Source organism: Lipotes vexillifer, unplaced genomic scaffold, assembly GCF_000442215.2.
Source record: "Lipotes vexillifer unplaced genomic scaffold, Lipotes_vexillifer_v1.1 scaffold1524, whole genome shotgun sequence".
Lineage (NCBI taxonomy): Eukaryota > Metazoa > Chordata > Mammalia > Artiodactyla > Lipotidae > Lipotes > Lipotes vexillifer.
Window position 1 is genome coordinate 526,471 of NW_006773476.1, and position 24,407 is coordinate 550,877.

A 24,407-nucleotide genomic window follows, 5' to 3' on the forward strand; every position below is an offset into this window, starting at 1 on the left:
CTTTCCCCTCTCTGCCCCGCAACACCTCTTTCTCCCTTGTTCTTGTCAACAACTGGTCTTTAAGATGACAGGTGAGAACGTTAGAGGTTCCTGATATTCATATCTGGGGAGTTACTTCACAAAGGTTTGTTTAAAAAGGATTAACTCTCCCCTTTCACCCAGTGGCTGAGAAATTGCTCCTGTGGGGACTGGTTGCTAAGGCCTCATCCTCAGCGCAGCAAGTCTTTGTGCTGCAGGAACAAGGGCACAGCACAAAGAATTGGCTCTGTTCCCTCTTCCTGAGAGTTTAAGGACCCGCTGGGTCCTGAATTGGCTCCATACAAATCAGAAAACTTTTCCAGGGGGCTGATGATTAAAAAAAAAATCCAGCTCATTTTTAGCTTTTACTCCAGGGAATGTAGAGAAAAATTAGGGAAAAAAACCAAAACAAAACACCCCTATACTCATCTGCTCTCTATTTAAAATGGGGGGAAAATCGAGGAAGCCAGTCAGTGACTTTCAGGTCAAACTGCAAATCTGACTAAGCTATCTGCCTGTATGAAAAAGCAGAAACTGAACTGCTGAACAACGGAAAGAAAAAAGTTGGTGCCTTGAGCCCTACCTTGAGGTAGGACACAGCAAGGGCCAGGAGCCTTTCTTTGAAAAAAAATAAAATAAAGTAGCATTTTGTAGTCTTTTTAGAGGGAATGTAACCATTTTGCTGCTGAATACAACGGAATGGAATACCCAAATTGTCAAGCCAGTGAATTGAGTATCTTATTCAAATGATAGCACAGTGGCCAGATGACGGCCATGGCTGACACTCAACACTCTGTGGCTCAGCCAGTCCTGGTATCATGTAAAGAATTAAATGTAAAGACAATATGGCCATGTCCTGATTCTGTTTTCATAGGAGCCAGTCCTGCACTTGTTTACCTTAATAAAAAGGCCAATTGGAATTAAGTCGCATTGTCGGGAAGAGGGGTAGGGACATGCCTCATGTCTACAACAACCTTGCAAATAGTCACTCTTCTGGGATGAGTGACAGTTAGCTAGACAAGTGGTAAGAATTTCTATAACTTAGGAGACAATGGATCATCTCCTTAAGGAGGCAGGTGAAGCTATCTGCAAGGATGTTCCACAGTCCATTAGGAAAAGGACCAATTTCTGGTAACCTGCCCTCTCCCATTAGATTTTTATATGTATGTGGTTTTTGATGGGGGAAAAAGTGTCCTTTACATCACCCATGTAAGCCGTAGCAACAAAGTTTCAAGTTCCATGTATTTAAGTCTCAAAGAATTCCCTGCTGTGGGATGTAGAAAACCAGTAGCAAAATGGTTCACTGCACAAGGAAAATGAGTGGCATTTCATGAAATGAATTAACTGATAACCACAATATTAGTTCAAAAAAAGGAAAGGCAAAAATTGAAACTAAAAAAGAACTTTCTTAGGGGAGCAAAGGGGGGCAGGAAGGAGGCGGGGAAGAGTGTTTCATGCTTATCAATGTGATGTTATCCTGAGAAGGTATACCCTTAAGGAGCATGCGACTGAATTTTAAAAGTATTACGTACAGAGATTCAAATGACACCTTTGGAAGAGAGAAGTGTGACAGACTTAATGAGATTCGAGATCCAAATAGATGCTGAACTCAATACGACAGCAGCTGAGAGGAGGCTGGCTAATCATTCTGCTTACAGAGACCAGTCTTTGTTATTGATTTCTTTGACTGTTTTCAGGTGGGATCGACATAATATATTCATAACCAAAGGCATTTACAACTACAAAGTCTCTGACACTGTAAGAGGTTAAGAAAAAGTACTGTCACAGCTGGATCATGTTTTGTTTTTTGGGTTGTCGTTGTTGTTCTATTTTCTCTTTGAACTTTCGAAATGTGAAATACAGTAAAACCCCCTTATAACACAGCTCGTGATTTTACTGCTTTGGGAACATGGTGGGTCAGATTGAGTTCCCTAATCGTAAGGATAGCTCGCCGGAGTCGACGACTGATGTCACATGGCAGGCCTCTGAGACTGGTGTTTGCCTCATTCCCTCAGCGCTGGTGTTATAAAGGGGTCCCACTGTGTCAGGGAGTGTCTGTTGGGAAGGAAAGCCGTTTTAGGGTAGAAAATAAACAGTGGTTCAAAATGTGATTGCTAATCAGTACAAAAAGACCTTCAGCGACTGACCTTACTCCCGGAGTCCTTCGCTCCGCATTCCCCCTTATCGTACCACCATTTGTTTTTCAGCTTGTCTAAGATGCCTTGTTCACTGAGTTTCAATACTGCAAGGTTTACAGGCGTTCTTCACGTGGGAAATAACATAAATAACATTATATTATGTTATTTTATGTTATTCAAGCTTCAAACTACTTTAAAACTATAGAAAGCGATAAAGCAGGGGGCCCTGGCCACAGAGTAATTTTAGACACTGCAGGCAACCTGAGCATTACCTTATAAAAATTAACACTACAGCAACGCTATATTTACCAGGGCCTGCCCATATCGCTTTGAGTAATCGGCACACACTGTTAAATAATGAGGATAGAAAAAAGGCACTCCTCAGATAGGCTGTGTGGGGTGAGGAGGGTCTCCCCTCAAGTGACAATTGTCGGCGGCAGCTTGCAGTAGCTTTGTGACGGAGGTGTGTTAGGTTTGATCTAACTGGGTGTCTTGTTGTACTTCCAGACAGAAAGCAAGTTTTGTGGAGGAGTGGGGAAGGGAATGGGACCAGAAGGGGAGGCGTTTCCACATGTGGAGACAAAAGGATGAATCCGAACAGAATAGAAGATAGATTCTACGTGAATAACATGCCTTCTGATGAGTTGTCCTTTATTATACATGTCTGTTGCCCAGCTGAAAATGATCTCAGAAAGAACTGTACTACATACATGTCTTGGCAAACTGCATCCTTATGCACATACTTGTCTTAGTATTAAGGGTATAACGTGGACCTCTGAGTTTTGGATAAGAGTACTTTCAACAATGGGAGAACTGGTCTATGGATTGTTTTTGAGTTACTGATCAGCTGTCTCTCTGATGTGGTCATAGGTCTGTGAGCGACTCAGATCACCAAAAGGTGAACTAGATTGTTTAAAAATGGATTATTAATATGGCATGACCTAAAATGGCAAAGCTGACTGCCCCTATGGGTAGCGCTGTGGAGGAAGTCTAGATAAGCTGTTCTAGTGAGATAAGACTTTCCCCAACTAAGAGGCTAGTAAGTCCCCAGGAGGCCAGCCCACTGCTCCCTCGTCCTCCACCGCTTAAAGTGTGAGGACTTCTTTCAGAGCCACTGGGCAAACGCAGGATACCCTACTGGTTCTAGGATAACGATTTTCTCTCTTAGAAATTTCTTCAGCTGTAAAATGGGAATAATGACCTTTACTCTGTCTCCTTTCTAGAGCTAATGAATCTTAAATAAAGTATCTCTAATAACTTTAGACTAAAAATGCATTATTTACAGAGGGTGGCATATTTCTATTATGAGGCAATAAATTACTGTGTGTTCAGATTCACGTGAACAATATTGCCAGTACTATTGCCAGTATTTTTCTGAATGCCACCAATTTACCAGGAGGAAAACAGATATATTTATGTAACTATGAACATTCCATAGAATTTCTGAGCTTATTTTGGGTAACTTGGACCCACTAACATATCCAGTCGTTGACAAGACTTCTATTGTCACAGAGATCTGGCCTCTATCAGACCAAGTCCCCAAAGCCTATTTCCTTTCTTCTCCCCTTTGCTGTTGAGAGCAGAAGGACCATCTCATCTTGAGAATTCTGAGAAACATCATCATTTTAAAATAATTGGCAATTTCAGAGTACTTGGGATTTGAAAAACTGTAAACCTTTAGTGTCACAGAGGTGACACTTTCTTGGTTAGTGCAGAGCTTGGCAGCCAGAATGTCTGCATTTTGTTTCTCACCAGGAAACTGAGGTCCTTTTATGCTTTAAACAATTCCTTCAATCAATGCTCAGAAGCTGAGGCTTCTCAAATGCTAGCCAGACTTGCTTGGAATGCAAAGCAACAAAAGATACTCAGATAAAAATTGGAGCCTCTTTAGGATGTTACTGGCAGTGCAAGTTAAGTCTTAGACTTTTAAAGGACAGGCAGGCCATCTATGGCCCTGAGATCAGTGTTGGAACTGCCTTCTCCCCTAATCCCCGCTGTCTGGCCTCCTTCTCTCTCCTTTCCCCCTATTATTTTTTACTTTATCACCACCACCTTTCTTCCAGTGCTGTGCCTTAAGCTAGGCACTGGGACCCAGGCTAAGGATTAGGACAGTTGGCTTAAGTTGCAGGGGAGATGCTTTCCAATGGCATATGGGTGACTGACTCCATCAGGACCTCAGAAAAAATTACAAAGCATTTTTTTCTTCCTTTCTGTGCTTCCTCTTTTCTTATTGTAAAGGGCCCAGTGTCTACACGCTGCTCTCTAAGCCCTTACCAGGCCCTGACCTCCCTCAAGCTACTATAGTCTTCAAATGACTTCATTCAATTTCTTTAGTACAGCTGCTCTTACTAGATCTCAGGAACAGAGCAGTCTGATTAAAGGCGCTCACACTAAGGGCCAAATAGAGACCTCTCCCTAGAGATCCTGGGTTTTAAAAAATTTGTCAACCCTTAAGTGAGCTAGGTGGATAAAAGTGTGACATGTTAGTTTAGAACAATGGTTCTCAAAGTGTGGTCCAAGGACCCCTGGAGGATCCCTGAAAACTTTTCATCATAGGGTCTGTGAGGTCAAAACTATTTTTGTAATAATACTAAGGCATTCTTTGTCTTTCTTGCTCTTATTCCCTCATGATGTACAGTGGAGTTTCCTGGAGGCTACATGACATGTAATATCACAACACATTGAATGAAGAAGCAGAAATGAGAATCCTATTCTCTTATATTAAGCCAGACATTAAAGCTATTTGCAAAAATAGGACAATGCCGCTCCTCACTAGTTGTTTTTAAAAGTTATTTTTCATAAAAAGTATGTTATTTATGTTAATATACATTGGGTTTATTATTTTTAAGGGAGTTAATACATTATTTTCAAATTCTTCAGTTTTAATTTCTGATATGTTAAGTGTTAATAGACTTAATACATATGAACAAAATCTTTTGGGGGCTCCCTATAACTTTTAAGTGTGTAAAGGGGTCCTGGGATAAAAAGGGTTGAGATGCACTGGTTTCAGAGGAGGGTAGACTTTTCCCCTGCTGGGGCCTAGTCTGGGCTGCCACCCTCCACTCTTGCCAAAACCCAGGCTGAGCATTTAAGCATCCAGGTCAGCAACTTAGCATCCTACTTTTCTGACAAATGGCCTACCCCTGCCTTAGGCCATCAGGTGGCTCCCACAGAATGGTTGGTAGCTGCTCTCTACTCCCATGGCATCCACGGTTACAGTAGAGGTTACCTTAGAGCAATGGTTCTCAATTGGGGGTCATTTTGTCCTCCAGGGGACATTGGACAATGTCTAGAGTCATTTTTCACTGTCACAACTGGGAGGGTGGGGAATGCTACAGGCATCTAGTGGGTAGAGGCCAGGGATGCTGTTACACACCCTACTTGGCACAGGGAGGCCCTCCACAACAAAGCCCCAGATGTCAACAGTACGAGGCTGAGAAGCCCTGCCTTAGAGCGTCCAGCCCTCATCTGTTGCCCCAGGGCTTTAGAGAAATCTGACAAATGATATACCCTTAGAAGTTTAGTCTTTGATTGGAAAAAAAAAAATCACAGGGCTTAAGGAACCTGGCAGGGAACCAATGTGCATTTGGGAACTTCTAAATAAAAATGAAGGAGAAAAACAAACATTTTAAGAAGTGGCACAGGCCAGGGGCATAAAAGCTGTAATCAGAGATCACAGATAATACCACTTAACAAGGCGAGGATAGCTGCCAAGAAAAGAAAGTACTTTAAAGGCCAAATCTCCTAGAATTGTATGTTGCTGCGGGGTGGAATAAATTCCCAAGATGGCAGAGAAAAACTGCTTTTAAAACCACCTAATTTTCTCTCTTACTGTACCTTACTGGATGTATTGCCAAACTCAATTCAAATCAACCAGATGTATTGACACCCTCCTCCCAACACACACACACACACACACACACACACACACACACGCACACACACACACACACACACAATTTGGTATTTTAAAGGAAGTGGAATTAGGTGGACATCTGGTCATTTTAAATGTCACTTTCCTCATGATGCCATTTTTGTTCCTCACCCAATATTTTCTCTGCCTCCTCCTTCCTCTTCTACCTTGCCTTATTATTTGGGCCCAGGTCTTGTGTCTCCCTCTAGGCTGTGTTTCTCAAGGGGAGGGACCATGACTTATGTATTTGTATTCCCCACTTAGAATAGTTCTCTCAATAAATACTTGATTAGGAAACTCTCCTTTAGCTTTAGTTTTTCAGCCTGGTACTTCACACATAATAAAATTATTATTGTTATTGGTCAAGTTTAACAATCACTTTAAGAAGGTAGATTTATGGTCTCTATAAGTAAAGAAATCGAGGCACAGATAGGTTAAGTAATCTGCTCAAAACCGCACAGCAAATTATGGGGCAGGCCAGAAGGCAAATTAACACACATCCAACTCTGTACTGTACATTCTCCAATGGAACACACGAAAAAGGGGGTAGCAGTCCTCATTGTTTTCATTCTTAGGTCTTGGATGTTCATAATGTATTTTTTCTTTAGGGATCACCATACTCCAACTAACTATCAGCCTAGCAAGGGCATATCTAGCAGCTGGGGCCTTTCACTGTGATGCAGCAATACGTCTCCAGGGGAATGTTTCAGAGCAATTACTGTAGGCCCTTAACTGGTACCTGAGAGAATTATAAGTCAGAAATATTTACTGTACTCACTTCAGTAGAGAAAAGAAAGAATTAAACAAAGTAGGTCAGATTCCTATCATGGAAATTAGGCAGGCATTCTCCCCTCTGAAGGGCTTGCTATGGACGTTTTGCTGAGTAGAGCCCTCGTAAGACAAAAACACAGGTTGGCAAGCATAGGGAGAGAACAGGAGGGCTTTGTGATGTAATTTCAAGGGGTCTGGGCACATCCCCCTGTCCACAGATATTTTCCTCACTGGTACCTGAATTTCCATCATGAGAATTTCACACCTTTAAGTTTGAGCAGCATTCCTTGTTAAAATACAAAGCTTCCTGAGAAATGGGAAAGGAAGCAAAAACTAACTATTTCTAAACTCCAACTCTTTGTTCCATTTCGTTTAAAAAATGTTCAGGAGGGAAAGGGTGTAAACTTCTCCTATGTACGGGGTGTAAATTGCACCCATGTCATAAAAATGTATATGGATTGTTGATCAGATGGAGAGGATGAGAGCGAATGTGAACTAGATAGTCAGTTAACAGCATGTGAAGGTAGCACAGACCTGTGGCAGGATGACTATTCCTGAATGCTGCCAACAGTCATGGAGTAGCATCTATTTTTTTTTTTAATTGGGATAGTAATGTAATTCATAATGCCTTGAAAATGAGTTCTATTTTTGAAGAAAACATAACTGACTGATACAAATTTCTGCTTATCTCTGCCATCCACACCTGGCAGCAACTCAGCGACAAAGCACTGTGCTCTTTAATCCAGGGCATCCAGCCCCTGGTGGCGGTTGTCTAGGTTCCCAGCTCGTTCCTGGGAGCTATGAACCAGCCATTGCAAAGTTCAGTGTCATCTTAGTGATGGCCAGTGTTACATATGAAGACAGTTTTAGGATAAGAAGACCATTTTTTTTCCCCTGTGAAAGTAGAAACTGCCTATTAAAAAACTAAAACTAAAACTAAAAATGTTGATATATTTCAAAAGAACTGTCCAATTTATTTTTCAATTTGATTTCAGGAAATACCTAAAATAGGTAGTTTGGAGCCACGTTGGATTCTTTCTTACGAAGAGAGAAATGCGGACAGAGTGGCGTGAGGGTGCTGAGTTTTCCCATAGTGGAAAAGAAAAAAAAAATGGCCTCGTGAATTAATGACCAAGTTGATTCCCCCATATGGTGATCCTAGAAGGGTTGAGATAAGGATTTGTACTATGGATATTGTTCTGGGCCTGAAAAATACAGGAATCCATGGTGTAGTGCGATTGATCTGAGAGAATGCAGGATATACTCTGCTCTACATGGCTTCACTTCTCCTTTCTGAGCAGGGACACCTAAAGAGCAAATGTCTGTTTAATAAATGATGCCAAGAGATCATCAATGGTGCCCTTAGGAGGGATGGATATATGTGTAAATGTGTAGGTCACGGAGGGAAAGACAAGGAGATCACAGAGAAGTAAAAGAAATATGCGAGCAAGGATGGTGTATTTGCATAGTTAATTAGAAACTTGCTCTAAGAACACAATATCTGAATGATGATAACAGAAACTTATCACAAGCTAAGCTGGAAGCCCATCCCTCATGCTATGCTTCATCTGAAGCTCACTCTAAGTTACTGCATTTGTTTCTTGGTACCTAGTGATTTTTTTGAACAACTTCTAAAAATTATCTTCGGCCCAGTGGAGGGAGAAAAGCCATCTTTCACTGGCTTTTCTACTGAATATATTTCAGGTTTTCGTGGTGACAAGTCACCTTTCCGAATTGCTCACTTGCTTCCCTAGCCTTTTCAGGCAGGAAGGCAGTTACAGACATCTCTGCCCAGGCAGGGCTTGATTTATTAAGTTGAAGCCAATTGATAACCAAGCAAGAGAAGATTCTTTGTTGGATAAAAGGATTTATTCTACAGTCCTTTATGTTCTTTTCCATAGGTTACCTTGGGATATGTGTAGTAAAGGGATTTACCTCTCTACAGTAGCTGTTGGAGGCTGTGGAAGTTCAAAATGTGCCCTCGACTACATTAGTATCTGGACCCCTTTAAAGAAGCTTTATCGATTTCTTTTCACAGGGGTTTCTGGATGCAGCATTCTAGGAGAATGAAGGCTTAAGTTATTTTAATCTTTCTACCCTTGGATCAGCCTGAGCTTTCTCCACAAGCTGGGAGCAGGCACATATGACTGCTGGCAGTACTGGACTCTGGCCGCCCAAGTGACCCTCATTCCACAGGGGCAGCTACAATCATTTGCAGAGTTGTGCAGTGCTTAGCTGCTAGACGCTTCCTCTGAGATAGTATTTATATCATGTAGTTCACAAATGTAGCTCAAACCTATTTAACTCCTTGCTAATGAGATCATAATTTAATATAAGTGCAAAGAGCAAATTCAATAATGCATGCATATAACGTTAGGAGTTGAAAGCTGTGAGTTATTTTACTGAGGGCCCAACAATGCTAGTGATTGAAACCTATTGATGAGCATCTGTGCTAGAGAAGCAGCCCCCAAAGTCACTTGGAGATATGTGGATAAAACCAGGGCATTTCCAAACGATAACCTCTCAAATTCAAAGTGATAGAGCCCTTGATTATTACAAGTTGTGAGTTTCACTGATGGATTTCTGCCAAACTGGGCCTTTGTCCAATCTCTCCCTCTAGAACAGGAAACCTAAACCATTATGGGTTGTGGACTGTCTCACATAACCCAACTTGTCTGGAAAGACTTCTTGCTCAGTTTGTCCCTGACAGGGAGAAGGGGCTCAGGGAAGATGCTAAGCTTCTGGAGAATCCAGACTTGTTTAAGATGTGGCCCCAGATAATTTCCCAAGTTCATAATTCATATGATTCACTTGAAAAGTCTGTTTTGAGATCCATTAAAAATTCAAACTATCACACTTCGTTGGGTTTTATCACATACAAGGGTATTTTCTTTAGTTCATCCCAATGGTACTGAGAAAGAGAGGCATAGATTGAGAAGGACAGAAACCGATCTTTACCAGAAACTCACATGACAAATGTTTCTGAAGACATCTAGTTCATTCTCCTGATTCTAGGCAACATATTCATTGAGAGTTTAATCTCAGTGATGGGTGCCAGCATCCTATTTTTCCCCCCAATAGCCCTCCGTTGACCATGACCCATAGAAAAATAATCAGTCTTAGCTTACACTCCAATCGATTGCAACAAATGGGGGTCTATGTATCAGATGTGAAAGCTGACTTCCGGTTGCTGCTCCAGGCTACATGCCACCCTCTTCCAGCTCGCATGCTAGCATTCACTTCTCTGCATTTCCAGCAGTGATGCTAGACAAGACGCACTAGCAGAGTCAGTCTCTCCCTCCCTCTCTCTCTCTCTCTCTTTTTTAATGTAACGTATGCTATTGTCTTAGGTCTATATTTTGAGAAATATTTGCTTCAAAGCCAGGTGAAAGTAAGCTTTATGGTGAATCTAGCACTCGGACCACACTTTTGCCACCTTTGACAAATGGAGATTTGCCTCATGTGCCAAGGGCCAGATGCTATACCGCTCTCTAGGAAGTCAAAAGAGAATGGATTTCAGTTGTTCTCCATAAAAGAAATCTGCCCCCCGCCCTGTTCCACCAACCTCAATTCCCACCCTCATCGAATGTATTTCAAATCTTTCGTGTTTCTTTTCCATGGCTGTCCTACCTTTCAGAGAGTGTAGTTCTATCATCTTCTTTCCAAATGAAAGGAAACCAAATGATTTGGTCTTAGAGGGGCAGAAAGGGCATAGACATGCACCATTTAACTGTGCACTGCAGCGGTGTCTTTCTTCTTAGCAATTGTTCAACAGCATTCTTACCTTCAGGCTTTTCAGTCCTGCTCCTCTTTCTGTAGCTCTGGTGTTGGACATTTGCTCATTATTTGTCAATAAGAAACACATTCAAGTTATCAGGATAATACCAAAGGCAAATAATCACATCCTAATCATAGAAACCATGTTAAGGCCACGCAGTCAATTTCAAAAAAAAAAAAAAAATTCACTAGAATGGATTAATTTTTAAAAATGTTTTCTTTCTGGATTACAATGTTTTTTTCCAGTGGTAGAATTTATTCTTTAACACCGTCTGGTAAAATCAATGGTTTTGGTAGTCCCTGGACTGGTTCAGTTCTTAAGGCAAAAAGGTCCCTTGTTTGAAGCAGCCACTTGAAAGAAAGTGAGGGTTTGCTCTTGGAAAGAAAACCTGAGTAAGTTCAAGGAGCAAATTTAGTCACTATCAGGAAAGATAACTGTCAGTTTCTTCATACTTCCAGGAGGCGGCACCAGCATAGAGACATGCAAACCAACGAAGAGCATAATATACTCACCCTACTCCTTGATCCCAAACCAGTCTCGGTGATTCACAGGAACTTCTTCTAAGACCCAGGGAGTGCCATCAATCTGTAATGATTCTTGACTACACACATAACAGTGTCAATAGAGAGTCACTGGGATCCATCTTAACCCTGGGTATCCAAAATGTCTACCGTTAGGGATGGCTCCTGCCAATAAAAGGTCCATCTTGTTGCAGGTAAAAGACAGATGCAGATTCACATCAATTACCTAAGGCCCAAGAATGTCAAAGAATTCTGGGTGTGGAAGAGAAGTGGTTAAGAGATGGTGGCATGGGAGAGGAGAATTGTAGACATACATGGAAGGAGAAGAAATACACACAGAACTGAGGATCTCGTTTATATATATAGGAAACACAGTACCACATCATTCATCTCTGTACCACCAAACAGAAGCCGAGGGCATTTGGAAATGTGCTGTCCTAAAGTACAAATTTTTTTCTATCTCTGAATAGGACACTTGCTAAGCAAATGTATGGGATTAAAAAAAAAAAAGATTGTTAGTTATAGGGAGGAGGAACATGTTTGAATTTCTTAAGAGAACAACTCTTTTTACGTACTTTAAAAGCACCCATGTGAAAGGAAGCACAACTAATTTTAATTGCAAGCCATTTTTGGAATTTACTAAAACAAGTTCCCTAAGTTCTTTCCTAGCATCACATTGGTTAGTTTATTCTAGTTCCTGTATATTTGTGAAGATAATAAAACTGCATTTCTCTATCAATACTCTATAAACCATAATGGTCATCCAACCATTTATTTAATTAATGGAAGTTTAAGTTCATATCCTATCCTTATCCCTTACTTGCCTATATGCCTTACAAGTTAAGGCAACTCTCATTGCAGTCAAGTAGTTCAGAATGGTCTCCTTTAAACATTCTGTTCCAACGTCCCCCAAAGCACGCAAAGTGTGCTGATTTTCAGCTTGGAAAATATGCACACTGGAAGTCGATTTAAATCTCTGGATAGAACTAAAACCAGGACAATTCTAGGGTGAGGTGGGGTAGAGTTTATAATGCCTTATCACCCATCACAAATAGATTGTTTCATTGACCAGCCCCCTTCAGGTAAGGTAAGGTTACATGGGGAAGCTAAGCTGGTGCCCTTTACCCAAGATTAAGGGAATGAAGCAGGGTGGGTGGGGGGAATCAGAAGAATTTGAAAGTTTGAGGGGACAAGCAGCTGGGGGGGGGGGGGGCGGGTGTGGTAATTCAGCAGCTGAATCTCCATTCTGCTGTGATTTACAGCGACAGACTTTCACTGGCTGTGTCACAAACCCCTGGTGATTGGGGTTTATCGCTCTTTATTGGCTCTTAATTACTGCATTTGCACACACAGTGTAATAAAGCACTAACACAAAAGGGTGGTTTGCAGGTTAAAAATTCCCAAACCACAGCTCTAATTTCCATGATCCTTGCCTGTGCATTTATAGTCCATCATGGAAGGATCAAGTCTGATTTGTTTAGGCCCAATTAGCCCAGGTTTAGGAAATTGGTAAAACCAAGCAGTATTTTAGTTCTAACCTGTAGGTCTGGTGCAGGGGCTACCTTGGTGACTGACCTTGTCGTCTTTATTCATTGTATCAGAAAAATAAAAAACTCTGTTTCATTAGCTTAAGCGAGTGCACATTTAAAACAGCCTGATCATTGCTTGTTTCTTCCATAGAATAGTAACATTTTGAGAAAAGGCTTAGGCTGATGTGGTAATTCAGCAGCTGAATCTCCATTCTGCTGTGATTTACAGCGACAGACTTTCACTGGCTGTGTCACAAACCCCTGGTGATTGGGGTTTATCGCTCTTTATTGGCTCTTAATTACTGCATTTGCACACACAGTGTAATAAAGCACTAACACAAAAGGGTGGTTTGCAGGTTAAAAATTCCCAAACCACAGCTCTAATTTCCATGATCCTTGCCTGTGCATTTATAGTCCATCATGGAAGGATCAAGTCTGATTTGTTTAGGCCCAATTAGCCCAGGTTTAGGAAATTGGTAAAACCAAGCAGTATTTTAGTTCTAACCTGTAGGTCTGGTGCAGGGGCTACCTTGGTGACTGACCTTGTCGTCTTTATTCATTGTATCAGAAAAATAAAAAACTCTGTTTCATTAGCTTAAGCGAGTGCACATTTAAAACAGCCTGATCATTGCTTGTTTCTTCCATAGAATAGTAACATTTTGAGAAAAGGCTTAGAATGTGTAATGTCTCATGTCAGGGGGGAAAAGTCAACAATTTAACATAATTTCCCGTTTATCATTATTTAAAGGTTGCAGGGGAGAAAGGGGGGAGGGGGAGGGGCGAGAGAGAGAGAGAGAGAGAGAGAGAGAGAGAGAGAGAGAGAGGGAGAGAGAGAGAGATAAGTAATACATGCTTTTCTCCGTCTCCTGGTCTCAGAGATAATAGGTATAGAAGCGTTTTTGAAAAAGTAAAAGCACTCATAAATGTCAGGCTTTGTGATTATTGTCATTTTTAGTCATCAGTACTGAGGGCTGGAATGGCTTAAATATGCTATTTGCCTTGTAACCAAGGTAGTTGAGAATAAACCTGATTTTTATGGAAATATATCATCACATGCAATCAGATTCACATTGCTCATTGGATGGGTAGATGTGATAAATTGCTGTCTACAGTATTATCACCAGAGGTGACTCTGAAAGTCAGCAGAGATTTGTGACAGCATTAGCTGTGTGACCTTCTCAAAGTCACCACCATCTCTGGGCCTCACTTTCTCTATGAAATGATGGTCTATTTGTCAATTGTCATGTTAACTGGGGATGGAATACAATAAAGAAATGTAATTCTCAAGCCATTTTACTAATACAGTTAAAACTCACTGATTTGGACTAACAGAGGGGAAGGATTATCTGAAGGAGAAAGTCCTGAATTACAAAATAGGTTCGAAGAATGACAGTTTCATTGCTTGAAGTCTGTTTTGTAATTCAAACTCACTCTAAAACATTGCCTTAGTGGAGGTCCTCGTGAGAACTGCTTTAGCAGATAAATTTGTAATGAATATGATTATATCTAAAACAATGCTTCCGACATTTGAAAAAGGTTTGTTCTCTTAAGGAAAAATTCAACTGGCAGTCTGGTCTAAACTCTTCATTTGCTTAACAAACCTCTCAACCTCTCTTAGACTGTAGACTGGTCCCTGTCCAGTTTATCTCAAATTATAAATTAGAGGGCTCCAAAGTAATGAGGTTCCACCGCCTTTTCTACCTTCTTCGCCATTGATTTGTTTTTGGCATCACCACTAAATAGTGGGAACAGATTCAAGTTCATCTCTTGCCCCTTCTCTTGCTCACTCTCAGAAAACTGCAGGTAGCAAGAAGGAAGGAGGTAAAGGCAAGCTCCTTGGTAATCCAGAAACGGAATAAGCAATTGTTGGATAGGCAACACTGATCATACTATTATCCATAGTTGAGAAAGGGGTCGACTTATTTCAAAAGGTTGTCTGGAGGAATGACCAAAAAAAAGTGATTTGAAAGATGCCTGGCAAGTAACACTATGGTCAAAGAAGTTGGAAATATCTAGGATCTGCTGAAATATTATTTTTCTATTTGCGTATCAAAAATCAGATAATCTGGGAATCGTGGGGCTGGCAACAAAGTTACTTGATAATTTTGCAGCAGTATTAGCTGAGGAAATATCTGGGTGAAAAGTAAAAATTCAGCCAGATGTGTGCAGGTTTTTTTGTTTGCTTATGTAACGTCAAACATCTGGTTATTTGAAAACTTCTGGGCAGTTGGCATCCTGTGGATGTTTTAGAGTCATCTTGATACAGTCCATGGCTCCTTTTTAACCGTGCTGGGTATGAATGATGAATTCGTGACAGCCATGTATCCAATCCAGCTCAGTTTTTCACTCTGCAACTCACTTGAATGATATAATTAGGTTCTCCGTGGCCTGATAATAATATGAGAAAAAAGACCAGGAATAAGGTTCTAAATACTCTAGGCATCAGGTGAGCCACTACAAAACTCAAATGAGCCAAGTGAATGGCATCAGTTCACACTGGTGGGAGAGGAAGTTACTGCTTTTTGACACATAGTAAAACCTTGATTAATTGGAATCCATAAGGGATGGATGGAATTTTCAATAAGAATACTCATTTTGTCTCATTCTTGGTTAATCACACTTTTCGTTTTCTCAAAATGCTTGTATCCACTTTCTTGCCTCAGGCAAGCGGCCTCTAATGTTTGAGGGTCAATCCAGGTGGAGAGAAGATAGAGGAGACCGAGCTGAGTGTGACCCAACCATAGGTCATCTCTTAGCAAGTGATTGAAAAATAAATCAGTTCCTTGCAGTCTTCTTTTCTCGTACTACTGCTGCTTTCTCATCAATGTGGAGTACTGAGGGGGGGGGGCAATTCAGTTAGTTGGGGTACTGGTTAGGTGAGCTCTGGTTAATCAAGGTTTTACAATGAAAGACCTCGCCAATGCTTGGTAAGATTATGTCCTGAAGAAAGTCATTTTTAAATTTATTTCTTGGAAAGTGCTCTGTGTTTCCAAACCCATATTATACTGCAGACTGGCAAACTAACTTTTCCGTCAGGGTCCTGAGGAGTGGAGAGAGAAAGAGAGGAGCAGAGGTGTAACCATTGTCTCTGAAGGAGAAAAGTTTCGGCTTGCCTGTCTGTTGGTCTCTGATTGGGAAACACTGTTCTTCACCTTAAGACACCCACAGTATCTTGGTCGTACAAGAGCCGATTTTACATGCTTCATTATAATTCTCATGCCCTTTGGGCCATGGAGGATTCTGTTTTCAGGTCCTCTCCTGTACTTACCCAACGTGTCTCTCCATCATTTGGTATTGTGGCTTCTGAGCTCGCCCCTATTTCTTGTTGCTTGGTTGAAGGCTTATTCATTCTTTCTAGCCCCGAATAGCATTAAGGAGCCGAAGGAATGCCAAGTAAGATGGTTTTTTTCTCACAACGGTAGCCTGGATAACCATTACACCTACCTGAACTAAGAACACAGCTAAGGAGAAGCCACATCAGGGATTCACACACATAGAGTATCAGTTAGGTGACGCGCTTGTTTAAATATACAAAATATCTTTGTAAAGTCTATATGTGTGGTGACTTATTGAAGAAAGACCCCATTTAACTTGAAACTGAGCTTGTTCTTTGGCTTTCAAGTTGAGTGGGGCCAGCTTAAATAGGCCATCACATATAGAGAGCAACGTCTCATCACTCATACACATGATGGAAGAAGCCAACCAGCCACTGTAAGCAACCATCATACCATCATGCCTTAGGGGGAAAAAAGGCTGTAACCTGACTTTTCAGTAGATGGATTTGATTTCTCACACCACTCATCCGAGGCAGGTGGGGACAGTCTTAAGGAAAGCCTCGGGCTTTTGAAAGCCTAGGGCGTTGAAACGTACACCACGGCCTTCATAAGGCAAGCGGTCTGGTGTGTGAGGGGAGGGAAGGGGTGTGGATGGGAAGCCTCTGTCTGGGAGTTTAAGAAGGGACCCAAGTTAGATCAAAACTGCGGGCGGTGCCCTGGAGCCTTTCTAGGTCCCAAAGCTGCCAGGCAGGGGAATAACCTGGTCATTCCACTTCATGTGTGAGTCTTGTGCTCTCTCCTCAATAATAAGATAACAGTCTTGCCGATTACTCGTCACTAAGGGTACCCGGTTGTGGTGACATTGAGGCTGACCTTGGAGTCACCGCCCCCGCTGCCGCACTCTCCTTTGTCGTACCACCATTTGTTTTTCAATTTGTCCAAGAGGCCTTGCTCATTCAGTTTTAATACTGCCAGGTTAACAGCATTTCTTGAAACGATAAAACATAACTTGTAAGAAAATGCACAAATGCTTAGGAAATCGTTAACGTATAAAAAGGAGCACAAGAGGACAAATTGGCTAAATTTCACAGAACGTGGAGCTATAAAAATGTCTGTACAGCAAATACAGGGTTAAATATTGGAAGGTGGCATGGAGGATAACATTTGCTCAAAACTGAAGTGTGCGGGATGGGGAGATTGTCTTTGATAAAGAAAGTAACAAGAACACCACATCCATGCAATTAACATTCGTCACATATGGCACCATAACTTGGCTTTTACCATTTAAATTGAAAAAGCCGTTGAACTGTAAAATGAAACAGCAACAAACAGTCAGAGAGGACAACACAGAGAGAGAACATTAAAAAAAAAATGGATGCATTAAATAGATGAAACCATAATTTACCGTCTTATTTAACTCCATGGAATATTGTAGATTTTAAACTTTTAAAAGTTACCTCAAAATCCACAAGAAAGAAAATGACAACAAAATGCATCAGGGTAGGTGGAATACTATAACAACACGGATATTGTTATATTATTCCACCCACCTTAATGCTGAGCCTTTAGGGGTTGCCACACCATAGCCTTTGGAATCCAGATTTCCACCAACTTTCATCGTATCACACGGTTTTCTCTGCTCAATGTACTCATTCATGGTTGACTCCAGCAGGAAGGCGAACTTTCCCTTGGACTTCCGCACTCGGGCCACTCCGTCTGCTGTTGTTTTGGTAAACACAGATGGCTCTGCTGATTTCATGTAAGACCACATTTTCTCATAGACAGCAATCTTGGATCTCTGCAACAGAGATGAGAATTCTTAGAGCTACCAGATACTAAAACTGGAAGAGGCCTCAGTGCAGTGGTTTTCAAATAGTTTTAATTGCCATCCACAGTAAGAAAAGCACGTTACACTGCAACCCAGTAAGTACATTCATACGTATGTAAACATGGTTCCGAAATAGGATTCTCAAAACCACAGTCATCTTTGCTATGTGTGATGCTCTCTGATATCTTCTATTCTATTTGAATTCACTTAGAAAAATGCCAGTCAGGACCCACTAAATTGATTTTATGGCTCCAATAACGGGTTTCAACACTTTGGAAAGCACTTTCTTAGTTCAATCTTTCTCTCAATTCAGAAATCACTCCTACACTATCCTGCTATGTGATTACCCTTTACTGCCTGCAAAAGAAAAAACAAACAAACAAAAAAACAACAAAAAAAACCCCGGCTATTGGAAGGGAGTATACAACCATTTTAGTTAGCCTACTCCAGTATGGGGCATTAATTATTGTAAGAAAGTGCTTCCTTATTCTGACCTGAAATCTGTTTCTCTATGACTCCCACCCTTTACTACTCTCCACTAGAGCTACGCAAAGTAATTCTGTTCCTTCTTCTGCGTGGTCGTCCTTCAGATATTGCAAGGTTGTTGTTATGCCCCCTCTTCATCTCTTCATCAGGTTAAACTCCACTGATGTCTAATACTATTCCCGGAAGCCCCATAGAACCCCATGGGTCTTCCTCCCATGGGGTTCTAGCTAGCAGTGTCTCTCTTAAACTGGAGTGTCTAGAAATAAGCATGGCATCCCTGTTATACGACAAGGACAGAATGAAAAAAACTGCTTCCTGTCATTGGAGCATTATTTTCTATCACTACTGCTTGAGCTTTCATTAACATGTTTAGTCTTTCATCCATCCTTTCAACAAGTACTTATTGAGCACCTGCTATATACAAACCACTCTGCTGGGGGCGGGGTGTGAAGAATATGTGAGTCCTTCCCTCAATTCAGATTGAGGTCAAACCCTCCAAACTGTTAGTTTTTTGTACCATGCCAAGTTTCCCTCATCCTTAGCTTTTTGAATTTAATTCCATTAAATTTCAATTCAATTCAGGTGGTCCTTAGAACGTGTACTAAATACTTACAGGTCTATGTTAGGCATTTTGGAGAATATAAAGGAAGCATGGTCTCAGTGACCCCATGACTTACAATCGAGTTGGGAGCTAGATCCTTAGGAGTGAAAACCCTAGAGAAAAATTAAAAAGAATCTTTGACCAGAAGTGAGATAGCCTGGTAGAAACTGTAAACACATGCCATGTTTTCAAGCATCCTTTTATGGCGTTTTCTGGCCTCTACCTCAGCTTTTTGGATTGTTTATTTAGCTTCTCTTCTCTGGACTTTGGCCAGCTGCATTGTGTCTTTCTTGAGGCTTGCTTGGACATGCTCAAATAATTCCAGAATTAGTTGCACTCCCAGAACTATCACCATGGAAATTAAGCATTGTGTTTATGGCAGTCAGATCCTCACTGAGTCACTGAAATTATTCACTGAGATGAAATATGCTTGATTTGCATAAAGAACAGGAAAAAACGCCAATATGGCTGAAGCCGAATGAACAAAAGGGAGAAAGGTAGGCAAAGAGCTGAGAAGAATAATCAGAGGTCAGATCTTGTAGGGGGCCCTGTAGGTCATGGTAAAAAGTTTGGATTTGTTTTACATGTGATGGGAAACCATTGGAGGACTTGAGGAGGAGTGTGAGAAGATCAGATTTAAAAGTTTAAAGCATTACTCTAGCTGCTCTATGGAGACTAGACTATGAGGTGGGCCAGAGTGGAAGCAAGGAGATTGCTTAGGAGGCTATCCTAATGAACCAGGGAAGAGATGGTTGTGACTTGGACTAGGCTGGGAGCAATGGAGGTAGAGGGAAGAGGCTGGATTCAGGATATGGTTTGGGGAGATAGCAAACAAGCCTTGCTGATGGACCTCTTCACCTGATGGACCTAGAGACACTTCCAGATCAAACATTTCCAAACCAAACTTACTGTCTTTCTTGTACAGCCTGGTTCTCCTTCTAAATTCATCAGCAAACTACCTAACATCCAAGCTAGAAAGTTTGGTTTTTATTCTTTCTTCAGCCTCGCATTATGCCATGTTTATTCTAACATAGAAATGCCTGTAGGGTCTGTCCTTTTGTCTTCTTTTCATTCTCATTACTGTTGTCCTGGGGCAGGCTCTCCTCAGTTTTTGGTCCAGACTGCATTGCCTCCTAACTGGTCTCCCAGCCTCACCTCTCTCTTCAGTTTATCCTCCAGTGTTCCTTTCAAATGTAAATCTCATCAAGTTACTTCATTCTTTAAAATTCTCCGATAGTTCCCTAATAGCTACAGGCCAAAATCCAAACTCTTACGTATGATATTCAAGAGTCTTTATGATCTTGACTACTCTCCTAGGAGCCAGTCACAATGGACTACTACTCACTGTTCACTGAAATATGCCATACATTTGCATATCTTCTACCTCTGGTTATGCTTTTGCTTCTGCCTGAATTACCCCTATTCACCCTACAGATTTCTTCTGTGAAATCTGTCTTGACTCACCTCTGTCCCCACAGAAGTGCTTCCTCAGCTCTTCTCCCAAAGTACTTTGTTCGTCCGTTTGCTATAGAGCTTTTTACTAAATTGCATTAAGGTGAGTTAGCTATGGGTCTGTCTTCTCCATGTTCCTGGGTGATTTTGAGGACAAGTCCATGCCTGATTCATTTTGGTAGCCCTCTTGGAATCCAGCATAATGCCTGATGCATGGTAGGTACTCAAGATATATTTAATAACTGACCTTAGGCCTGATCAGGGTGACAACAAGATTCTTGGTCAAAGATATCAGAAGGTTGGTGAAAGTGGCTACCAGCACTAATTTTATAGCACTGTAGAATTCTAGAGCTGAAGTTACTCTAAAGATCATTGGATCTTTGTTTTTTGTAAATAGGTTCATTAGAAAACAAACTTATGGTTACCAACAGGGAAAGGGGGGGGGAGGGATAAATTGGGAGATTGGGATGGACATATACACACTACTCTATGTAAAATAGATAGCTAATAAGAACCTGCTGTATAGCACAGGGAACTCTACTCAATACTCTGTAATGGCCTATATGGGCAAAGAATCGTAAAAAAAAAGAATGGATGTATGTATATGTATACTTTTTTTAACATCTTTATTGGAGTATAATTGCTTTACAATTATACGTATAATTGAATCATTTTGCTGCACACCTGAAACTAACACAACATTGTAAATCAACTATATTCCAATAAAAGTTAATTGAAAAAAAGGTCACTGGATCTTTCTCAGCTAAACCACTCAGGATATATGTTTTATAATCCGTGGTTGGTTTGGGTTTTTTGCCACTTAGCCTGCCTCTGATGTCCACCCTAATAACTTTCCTCCTAATAAGATTGAAATGAAATCTCATCCATTGACATTTATGCTCATTTCACATCACGTTATCCTCATCTGACACATGAAACAATTTCTAAGCATCATAATGAAGTATTCTCAATGACTTTATTTTATTTCAGTAGGAATTTCCTAGACAGTTGCTCAAAGAATTTTTCAAAGTAGTAAATAATTCCGATGCACAGAAAGATATAAAAAATTATGCTAAGAACACCTGTGTACCTGCCACGAAACTTAAGAAATGAAATATTATGAAGTTAGTTGAAGTGTGCCTATGTATCCTCCCTAATTGCATACCCCTCCTCTGGGCCAAAAGTAATCTCTATACTGAATTTGGTCTTTATCATTCCCTTGCATCTCTTTATACTTTTTCTCCTTTGTAATGGCTGCATAGCATTTTAATCTACGAATATATCATACCTTATTTACCCAATCCCCTACTGAAGGACTCTTAGGCCAGTTCCAAGTTTTTGCTATTATAGACCACACTGTGGTGGGTATGTACCTTTGTTCACTTACAAAAAGAGGCATTTTGTGTTCTTCATCTTGGCCCAATCAAATCTGAGTGAAAGGGAGAGGGGGTTAGAACAATTTGTCTCTTACACAATTTGCAAATAGGCCATTGCTTCCAAAGATAAATTTATAAGGCAAGGGCAAAGGGGTCCATGAAGTTTGATCTGAGTGTAGTATAGTTTGGACTCATTTACTTCATCATTTACTTGAGCTCTTTGATTGCTGATACAGGTTAAAAGGTTTATTCCTTTAGGTAATGATGCATTTCTAGGAGAATAAATGGCAGTACTTGAAGTGGGTACTTTAAATGTGTGTGGTGTACATGCAACAGATATTAATGAATGCAGTAAATGAAAAGTTAGTTAGTGGCAGAAAGGATTGGGTCCTGGTTGATGACTGATTTCTGAAGGACGTTAGAAAGGGGAAAAAGAAATGGCTCATCAGTGAGAAAAATTAAGCTGAAATGTTTACCTTCCTAACTAGTGTTTAAGTGACAGTATAACATTGAGAAAAAAAGAAAAAAATATCGCTAGCATTTTGGTTTTTTTGCAGTCTGTCTTATTTTGGCTGAAATATTGAAGGCAATAAAAGGTACTGGATCTTAGCTCAATCATCTGGAAGAAATTTTAAAAATTATGGGCAGGATGTGTAACAGCAAATTCATTTTTCTCTAACCCACCACGATTCATTTATTTCATCCCACGGAGCACCATTTTGTACCTAAGAAGGAGTAAACAATGGTTATGTAGAGAGGCCATAAGAAATTCTCTTAGAACTGCTAGATAATTAGCAAATGAAATCCAGAAAGAGAAATACATGAATGGGGGAGGAACAGATTAACCCAAAACGGTAGATAAAGTAGCATACTAGCATTCATGGATTCCACGGTCACTGTTCTGACTATTTGTGATAGACCATGAAGGTCAATGATATGGAGAAGTTTGCTTTTTTGTTGAGGTGAGAATTTGAATCTCTGGCTCTGTGAGGCTGGTGTGTGGAAGCAAGTGATTAGTGAGGGCGCTCAGCCCACCACTCAGCCCTTGGCTTTCTTTGCAATGGTGTTGGTTGCTCCTTGTCACTGTGCATAAAAGTGTTCCTCTGTAGACCCAGGTCAGTACAAGGTAACTGTATGGTGCAGTGGTTGAGAGTACGGAGTCACACTGCTTGTGTTATAATCCCACTTGCCTAGTGTATAAATGGTCTGGCCCCTATGTGTCTCAATTATCCCATCCATAAAATGGGATGATTTTTTTAAAAAGTGTCCACTTCAAAGGTTTATTGAGAGAAATTACATGAGTTAACACAAGCATCTCACTTAGAACAGTGCCTGACACACAGGAAGTGCTGAAAAACAATACATGTTTTTATAGTACAGAAAGCGTAATTTGTTTTAGTGGCAGAATTTAATAGCACTATAAATTACTTCAGTCCCATATTTACAGAAACATTACTTCATTTTTTAGAGGAAATTATATGTGCAAGTATTATTCACGTATCTGGATCTTCAGACATATTCCTGGTGAATGTGCATGGTCTGCCATCAGCAAAAATCATTATCATGTGATTTGGATTTAAAAATTTTTGTTGGTGGAGGAAAAATGGGTAGAATGGCAAATTTCCTTTTTTTTTTTTTTTTTTAAAACATCTTTATTGGAGTGTAATTGCTTTACAATGGTGTGTTAGTTTCTGCTGTATAACAAAGTGAATCAGCTGTAAGTGTACATATATCCCCATATCCCCTCCCTCTTGCATCTCCCTCCCACCCTCCCTATCCCACCCGTCTAGGTGGTCATAAAGCACCGAGCTGATCTCCCTGTGCTATATGGCTGCTTCCCACTAGCTATCTAGCAAATTTCCTTTTAAATTTATGTTTTGTGGTTTAGTTGAGGTTCGTACATTAAAATCCTCATTAGCCAGAACACCGCTACTGGGAAGACCTGGTGAATGAAATTTTCTGCTTCCCTCAGAGTTAAATTAGAATATTCACTTGGTCAATAGAACATCCAGTTGGAGTCAGTAGAGTAACAGACTTTTAGGGACAGAAGGGACCTTAAGAACCATCTGGTTCAGCCTTTCCCCCAGTGTTGCAATGGCTTCTCTGCTCAGATGCCTCTAGCGGTCAGGCACTCCCTAGCTCACAGGAGGCTCAGCAACTAGCTTCCTCCATGGTGGGACAGTTCAAGTTGATAGAAAGTTCTTTTTGTTGGGCTGGCATCTCTCATGAGAGCCTCTCTCCCCTCCAGTCCTACTTCTGCCTTTTGCTTGAATTGGGCAGTCTCTCGGCTTCCATTTCTCCACTGTCTGTAGCACTGATTTTACTGCCTTGTAAGGGTCACCCCCAGTGGACTCTGAGTTCTTCAGAGTAAGGATTACGTCTTTTGTTGTCTCTGTATATTCCCATTGTCGAGCATAATGCCTGGCACGCAGGAAACTCTCACTACGTATCTGTGGAACGAATGAATGTTAAAGTTGTAGTTCCACCCACTGGTCCTAATTCTGCCCTCTGAAGTGATACTGAATAACTGTGCTCTCTTTTCCACATGATGTACAGCTTGAAGACCATCACCACCGTGTCACCTTTTAATCGTCTCTTATGTAAGCTAAATATTTTAACGGGCTTCACTTGTTACTTGTATGACGTGAATTCCAGTCATCCCCTTCCCCTTCTGGTCACCATCTCCCAGATATATACATTTTTTAATTTTTCAAAGTCCCT

At 40.8% G+C, this 24,407-nt stretch overlaps 1 protein-coding gene across 2 annotated transcripts in view; it reads right to left on the bottom strand.

Annotated features, from left to right (window-relative positions):
* Positions 1 to 24,407, bottom strand: part of GRIA3 (glutamate ionotropic receptor AMPA type subunit 3) — a 282,338-nt gene that overhangs the window by 688 nt on the left and 257,243 nt on the right. The window contains exons 13-14 of one of the 2 annotated variants that reach the window (XM_007448347.1): positions 17,494 to 17,741; positions 16,817 to 16,931 (exon numbers count right to left, since the gene is read on the bottom strand). In XM_007448347.1, the coding sequence (XP_007448409.1) occupies positions 16,817 to 16,931; positions 17,494 to 17,741 (363 nt within the window). Of the gene's footprint in view, positions 1 to 2,165; positions 2,281 to 16,816; positions 16,932 to 17,493; positions 17,742 to 24,407 lie in introns of both variants that reach the window. The other variant, XM_007448348.1, reaches the window with a different exon arrangement.